The sequence below is a fragment of the Suricata suricatta genome, chromosome 8 (assembly GCF_006229205.1).
Source record: "Suricata suricatta isolate VVHF042 chromosome 8, meerkat_22Aug2017_6uvM2_HiC, whole genome shotgun sequence".
Taxonomy (NCBI): Eukaryota; Metazoa; Chordata; class Mammalia; order Carnivora; family Herpestidae; genus Suricata; species Suricata suricatta.
The window spans coordinates 137,479,030-137,486,619 of NC_043707.1; the positions used below are offsets into that span (position 1 = coordinate 137,479,030).

At 59.5% G+C, this 7,590-nt stretch overlaps 2 protein-coding genes across 2 annotated transcripts in view; both read right to left on the reverse strand.

The window, feature by feature from the left end:
* THAP3 (THAP domain containing 3) overlaps positions 1–281 on the reverse strand; it is a 6,572-nt gene extending 6,291 nt beyond the window's left edge. The window contains exon 1 of the mRNA XM_029945926.1: positions 159–281. Within this exon, the coding sequence (XP_029801786.1) occupies positions 159–232 (74 nt within the window). The 5' untranslated portion in view covers positions 233–281. The remainder of the gene's footprint in view (positions 1–158) is intronic.
* Positions 282–1,164: 883 nt separating this feature from the next.
* The window catches only part of PHF13 (PHD finger protein 13), a 7,295-nt gene continuing 869 nt past the window's right edge, over positions 1,165–7,590 (reverse strand). Inside the window, exons 2-4 of the mRNA XM_029946978.1 lie at positions 6,066–6,167; positions 4,300–4,834; positions 1,165–3,798 (exon numbers count right to left, since the gene is read on the reverse strand). Coding sequence (XP_029802838.1) covers positions 3,572–3,798; positions 4,300–4,834; positions 6,066–6,167 — 864 coding nt within the window. The 3' untranslated portion in view covers positions 1,165–3,571. The remainder of the gene's footprint in view (positions 3,799–4,299; positions 4,835–6,065; positions 6,168–7,590) is intronic.

A 7,590-nucleotide genomic window follows, 5' to 3' on the forward strand; every position in this document is an offset into this window, starting at 1 on the left:
GCTGCACGCCCTCGGGCCTCCCCGGCGGCCGGGCGGCGGCTCCCGCGTACCCGCCCCGCGCGCCAGGCCTCGGGCTCCGGCAGGGGTCGCAGCCGGTCCCACGGACGAAGGCAGTCGGCAGCCGGGCCCCCGCGCCCCGCGGCGCCCCCGCCCCTCACCGGTGGAAGGTGAGCTGCTTCCTGCGGCTGCTGTAGCGGTTGCAGCACTGGCGGGCTGCGCACGACTTCGGCATCTCCAAACGCCAGACCCCGTGCCCCTAACAAAGATGGCGGCGTGGTGCCTGGGGGGCGGGGCCTGCAATAGGGCGGGGCCAGCGGGCAGAGTGTGGACGGGGGTGGGGGCAGGGCGGGGCCTGCAGGGCACGGCCGGGCCCGCGGACAGGAGTGGGGCAACGGGCAGGGCGGGGCCAGAGAGCGGGGCGGGGCCGCGGGAGGTGGAGGCGGGCCTGCCTCTGCTCTGCTCCCGGGCCATCGCCACCCGCATCGCCAGTCAGGTGAGCTCAGGGCTGCCCCATCAGGGGGTGCCCCCCGACACCCAGCTCAAGCCCGACACCCCTAGACACCCCTAACGCGCCACCGGCGCAAGCTCCGCCCGTTAGCGAGAGCCCGTGTTCCTCACCTCCTTGCTTTGAGGAATTAAAACACCAACAGCCTTGGACACCTGGAAACCAGAGAGGGGCTCGCAGCCCAACCGGGCCAGCAGTTCTAAAATTTTAACAGGTGTTGATGCTCAAGTCACCGGAGTTGGTACCAGTTGCCCACCAGTTGATCCCAAGTTAGAGGTGGGCAGACACAGCTGACAGAAGCCACAGGCAATGGGGACCCCCCCACCGAGTGTAAAGGGGCAGAACGAGCACCCCTGGGAGACTGCAAATCCACTCGCAAACCTGGCGGGAGGCTGCAGCTCTCACAAAGCAGCAACCGCTCGTCGGGGTTCGGGCTGATGCACACACCTGGTGAGCTGGTGGAAGCCATCCATGCTGTGGTTTGTTTCTGGAGAATTTACTAGAGAGGCATGGGAAGGGCTGTGGGTACTTTTCATCCTGCCAAACCAAACTCAAGATTTCACCCCCCTCCCAAGTCTCTGTGTGATCACCGTCTGGGGGAGGGGATGAAGGGAGCAGCCACCCTACGCCCTTCAGGACAGAAAACAAACACCTGAAGCTAGGCAGGAACCTCAAAGTAGCAATATATTTATTTACAAAATATACAGTTTCACAGAAACAGCTTCGCTTTATACACATAAACTTTATAATTACACAGAACCATGTAAACGATGTTAAGTGTCTGGCCTGGCCAATGACTACGCAAGGGGCTTACTTTTGGGGTGACGGCTCTCCCTCCCCTCCCTTTATCAGCCACCAACCAGGAGCCCCCAGATGGGCCATGCCTCATTTGCATAAAGCTGATTGCAGCTGCCCAGCTCAATCTAACACAAGAACCGAGATGCCCGGACTCCCGAGACACCACCCACGGGGGCTGACGGATCTGTCACGAGAACAAAAAGGAAATGAAGGAAACATCACAATGAGCATCAAGTGCCTTCCAGAGGCGTCACCAGGCGTCAAACCTTCTAAAAGCGATACAGCAATCGCCCCGGCTGGGCGTCACTGGAAAGTCACACATATTCTTAAATGCACTTCTAAAACTTTTCTTAAAAAAAAAAAAAAAAAAAAAAAAACACACACTTTGGACCTTTGGCTATTCTTACGGTGAAGACACTGGACAGGCGATGTCAGGGGGCAGACCTTTGGCAAATTCCTCTTCCAACTTTTCCTGGACTTTTGTCCTCATCAGAGCCAGACAGGTGTCTGGGGAGAAGGTTGGTTCCAAGCCCCCGTTTCTCACGATTTTTCTCTACAGCAGAACTTCCCCCTTGGGGATCTTCACAATAAACTAGGTTTCAGAAACTATTTCTATTTCTGTGTTAATATGCGCAACCGAACACAAAACAAAACAAAACAAAAAGGCAGTTGGCTGGTGAAGCATGAAAGGTACTGGCACAGAAGAGGGGCTCTGGTGAGCCAATGGGAGTTCCCCTCCCCCGCTGTGCCTGCCGGGCAGGGTACAAACAGCCGCCCCTGGTGGCCCCACACAAGGGTGCCACATGGAGACCCCCCACCCCCCACCCCGGCCCTGGAGAGACTGGGGGGGTCCGCCCCCACCGTAAATGTAAATAAGCATGACCCACTGGACTGGGCACCCTTCTCTTTTCATGCTTCACGAGGAACAATGTGTATGAAAACACACCCATTCACTTACCAAAAAAAAGGAAAAAAAAAATCTTTTTGAGACAAGAGTATCTGAACTGCTCAAGGGCACGGTCAGCTTCTGAGAGAGCGGAAGCCTTCCTCTCCCTCCAGGCCCCAGAGCCGGCAGCACCCCTGCCCTGGCACAGCGCCCAGCGGGGGCTGCAGGTGCGGACTCCCAGAGGCGGCCTGCGCAGGAGCCTCCGCAGTCTGGGTCCGGGTTCAGCTCTAAGGAAGTCTGCGCCATCCAATGGTATGCCGCCCGCCCCCCCCAAAAAAAGACTTCAAATCCTCACCTCGCCCTGTGAAGCCCGCAGGCCAGCCCGTGCGAGGGCACGCTGGGCATCGGCCCCGGGAGAGGCCTCTCTCAAGGGCCTCCTCCCTCACCACCTCCTGCAGAGGAACGCCGTTCCCCACTGACTGCCCACCCTTTCTGCTGCCACCAGAGGAAGGGGAGGGGAAGAGGAGGAAGGGACCCGCGTGCCCTCACGCGGGGGAACAGTTTGCCGGGCACCCCCAGGACCTCAAACACCAACCGCAAAGGGCACCCGGGCAGAAATCTGCCAATACTTTTGGCTATATCGTGCAAAAAGACAGGTTTTTTACATCGTGCAAAACAGGAAACTGAGTTATGAACACGGGCCACCTCAACCCCCCCCAACCAACCCCTTTTCCACTGAGAAGTGGCCACATACTGTCCCTTTTTAACTAACAGAAGGAAACCTAGGGATCACGAGCCGGCCCCCGCCCCAGGGCTCCTCCCAGAACTAGACCAGAGGACTGTCTCCGGCTGGCAGGCCGAGGCAAGGGGGTGTGGGCGTGGGGGAACCGCAGCACCCACGACGGCGGGGGCAGCTGGGTGGTCACTGTACAGACACTTACGGTCAAAGACTTACACCGCAGAGAGAGCTTACACGTATGGCTGCTCACAAACAGGCCCGGGAAACTGAGGGTCTTGTCTCCCGAGCCAGCGGAAGTGGGGGACCGCTCGCACCCGTTCCCAACAGCGGGGGCTTGTCGACAATGGCGGCAAGGGCTCACCACAACCCCGTGCCCTCGTTTTCAGCTGAACCAAACCCACCGCACTGCAGCGTGGAGTCCACCTCCGCTGCAGAGAACACGGCTCTCGCAGCAGCCTTGGCCAACGAGGATTTTATTCAGTCCCTGGCTAACACACAGGTCACACCTCAGACAGCCTGTCCCTTTGCTTAGGCACCTGAATGGCAGGGGTCTGCCCGCACCAGAGCTGAGAGTTCTGTGCTCCACTTAAGAGAGGGGCCGGAAAGCCCCCCGCGTCCCTTCCGGTTCCTCGCTCACCCACAGTCAGTCCAGAAACAGTTTCCGCGAGCCCATCCGAGAGCGGTTGGAGCGGCGGATGTCGAACTTGGAGTCCCGGCACTTCTGGCAGACGAACACTTCCGGAACGTTGGACTTCCGGACTTTCGCACAGGACAGGTGGATCCAGGTGTGGCACTCGTTGCACTCGATCATGGGGCGGCCGGCGAAGGGCTTCATGCAGAAGCAGGTGACAAGGTCCCAGGAGTCGTCATCTGAAAGGGGAGACGCATGTGAGGGGCGGCGAAGAGCCTTCCCGCCACCCCTCCCGGTCCCACCGGCTCCTCCGGGGGTCCCGGCAGCCGGCCGGCAGGAAAGCCCGATCCTCACCAAACGCACAGCCTTCACCTTCCACTAAGGGCAGGACTATCAGAACCGCAGGGCTCTCCTAAGTGCCCCTGTCCCCAAAACTGTGGAGCGAACGCAACAAAGGACACGGAAACGTGTGGCGCCGGGAACTCACCGTGAGACGCCCCCCGAGAAGCTAGAGGATTCTTGTCCTTGGAGGCCTGGCCTGGAACCTCCGCTGCAAGCGCCACCGCCCTCCCGCCTAAACACCTGGGTGTCCGCCCTTCTCCCTTCCTCCCTGGACGTGGCGGGGCGCGCTCTGCTGTCACGCTGCCAGGGACGGACCGTCCCCAATGACCCCCCTGCGCCGCCATCCCCCGCGCTTCGGACCACCAGCCGCCAGCGCGCCATCCCCGGGGGCCACTCACCCGAATCCACCATGATGTCCTCGTCGTTGCCCGTGCTGTCTTCATCTCGGAACACCACCTGCTTTCCCTGCCGGACAATAGTCCGTTTGCCTTCAGTCTTTATTTCTTTGACCTGATCAGGGGACACCGTGACACAAGATCCACTGGACGGAGTGTCGGAGTCCCAGCCCGAGCAGGGGTCGCCGGCAGCCTGGGCGATATCCTGCAGGGCGGGGCTCGCGGGGGGCTCTATGTACGGGTCCGCGGCTTCCAGCTTCAGCAAGCTCCCCATGTACCCCTCCTTCCCGGGCACGTCGCCGTCCCGCCGCTTCCTCTTCTTCTTCTTCTTCAGCTTGTCCGTCTTCTTTCTGTCCAGCAAGAAGTTACTGGGCTTGGCTCGCTGCAGGAGGCCGGGCTGCAGGTGGCCAAAGCAGCGGTCGGAGACCGGCAAGGGCACAGCGGACGCCATGTCGGTGAAACCCGAGTCCCAGCCGTCGCTGTCGATGGTGCCCGCGGTGCTGTTGGCAGGGCTGGGGCTGCTCCTCAAAGGGAGCTCCTGAAAGGACAGAGGCACAGGCGTGGGGCCCGAGGGTTTCGGCCGGTCCCCGGCAACAGCAGCAGCGAGGTGCAGGCAGAGCGACCGCCGCGGGTCAGGCGCACAGACCGGGGCTCTCAGAACCGTGACCCTCTGGGCCCTCTTAGCAGCACTCTTTAGGGACGGTGTCCTGCTTACTCTACCGCGACCTTCCAGATGGAATGTTACCCCGAGGAAGAAAACCTTCGCTTGCTGAACCCTCAGCCCCTGGACCAGAGCCAGGAACTCATCTGATGCCCAGTAAGTAACTAGAAAAGTGCCAAGGACATCCTCTTGAACCTCCTTATCTTTCCCCGATTGTAAAATCTGTCCATTTGTCCTCACAATAAGGAGTACTGTTTTTATTAAGTGAATTTAAATTAATTTTGAGAATTTCCTGATGCTTTTCTTCGAAACTGAAGACATCCCCCAAATACTGTAAGATCAAAGGACGTAGAGTCCCAAAGCCATAAGCTGATCCCTGTGGTTCCTTCAGACCAACCATTTTATTTACCAATAGGGGCAACGTCCTGCGTGGCACCAAGGACGCAGCTGCCCACGTCCACAGCAAACAGAAACAAGAAGCCGATGCCACAGTCTGGCCTCTTATCAAACTCTCCTTTCCTTTGAGCCCTGTATGACACAAGAACCATGACCGTGGTGGTCCTCAGTCCTGCCCATTACTTAGCAAGGAGAAAAGAAATCCCATAAAACACAGGGGATTTGGGCCACGAGTCCCTGAAGGCACAGCTCAACCGAGGAGCCGCTCACCAGGACAGTGGGGACCGGGCCTAACCAGCCGGCTGAGCCCCAGGCCCTGCGGCTGTAATCGGCCTGTGACCCAGGGCGAGGGGCTCCCTCTCTGCGCCCCAGCATCTTCCTCTTTAAAACGGGGATAAAAAACAGCACCTGTCTCCCATATTGTAAAGCCCAAGAACAGGGCCTGGCCGTTGTGGGCCCTCAATCAGCGCTGGGCGTTCACAGCGGGCCGACATCAACCACTGTATTTGCAAACAAACGCTTCAAGTCCATCAAATCATCTCTAGACAAGCCCACGTGCTCTGACTTTCGGAAACCACCTCCCAAACTGGTCCACGCTTCCAAGGGAGATCTCTACCTGCGAGCTGTCCGCAGTCCCCCCGCCCCACCCCTCCCAGACCCCCACCCCGTCACCGGCTTCGCTGCCAGGGAGAAGGGGGGCCCTGAAGATTACCTCCTTCGGATAAGGAATGTAGCCAGCATAGGCCAAGACAAAGGTGCAGAATTTGTTGAAATCCTCCACAGTCCTGCGTCTCCTGTGGCTGGGGGAGCGCTCCTGTTAGCAGGGCGAGAAAACGGGGGGGTGAGAGCAGGCGCTTGGAGGTGGAGTCACAGAAACAACACTAAGCCAGATGCGGATTTTGTCGTCAGCCACTCGGAAATACGCGGCCAGACTCACGAACGCTCTAGAAACAAGATAAGGTAGGTTCGGGGCGAGAAACAGCACTGCACTCGGGAGGCTAAAAGAGGGGTACTGTGGTGGTTCGCCAGGCACTCCGGGGCACTGGTGGGCAGATAAAAACATGCAAAAGAATCTACTTGTGCTCCTGTGGCATTTTCCAACATTATCTATCACTGCGGGCCTATCAGGAGCTCTAATCACTGTGTTTTTGCTACAGATCTTCCATTTTGAAAGTAAATTCCAACTGCAACCAAAGTATTTTTAAGTGACTTCAAAAGTCAGCTACTTCGGACCCTTCAGAGCTCACTCAGGCCTTGACCCCTCCCCAGCCAGGGAGGACCTCCTCCTCCCGGGCTCTCCCCTCCAGGGGAGGCCACTTTCCACTTGGCTAACTCTGCTGCTGCAACACCCAGCATCCAGGGGGCCAGCACCCAAATGCTCTCCGACTCAGAAAATAAACCAGAAACGTTCTTGCCAGGTGTAACTTGCAGGGTGAAGAAGAAAAACTACAGGAGTTTGGCTTGTGTGTCCTGACTCCATTCAATCTAGAAGTGTCTTTACCAAGAAGAGGTTTTCTCCCGAGAAAGAGCAGCTCGAAGAGAAAGAACCCTTCTTTGCTAAGAAACAAAAACAACTCTGCTTTATTTCGGTTTACTCGGCCAGCGTATTTACCGAGGTTTCCTTCAAGCGTTTTGGCACCCACCCCAACCCCATCCTTCCGTGCTCGGCTCCCATCTCGAGGACCCAGGGACCCCCTGCCCTGCTAGGGTGAAAGCGGGACACGAAGTGGAGGGGTGGGTTCCTGGATCCACCCCAGCCCCTCTTCGAGACGGAGGGCCCAGAAAGCGGCGCGTCACCGGCGCGCCGCCCGCAGGTTTGCTTCGGGAGGCTCCGCTCATTTTCTCAACTTGGTTCAGGCGGACCCCCTCCTCCGCCCACCCCCGGCCGCGGGGACCCCGGGGGCGCGCGAGCCGGCGGAGCACCGGCCTCAGGGAGGCACCCGGCGTTTCCTGCGTCGGAGAGACCCTGCCCCCACCCCTGGGAAGCACTGGCCGCCCGCGCTCCGGCCGCGGGGACAAGGCCGCAGCCCTCGGCCCTCAAACTCTCGGGGACAACTTTTATTTCGGCGGGGAAGGCGCAGAAGTGGGTCAGGGGCCAGGACGCGGAGCGCAAGGCAGCGGCGCCCTCGGGCCCGGGGCGGAGGGACCCGCGCCGCCCCCACCGCGCCGCCCCGCCGCCTTTAGGAAAAGCAGATGGCGGTGCGGCCCCCTCCCCGCCCTCCGCGGAAGCCGCCCCC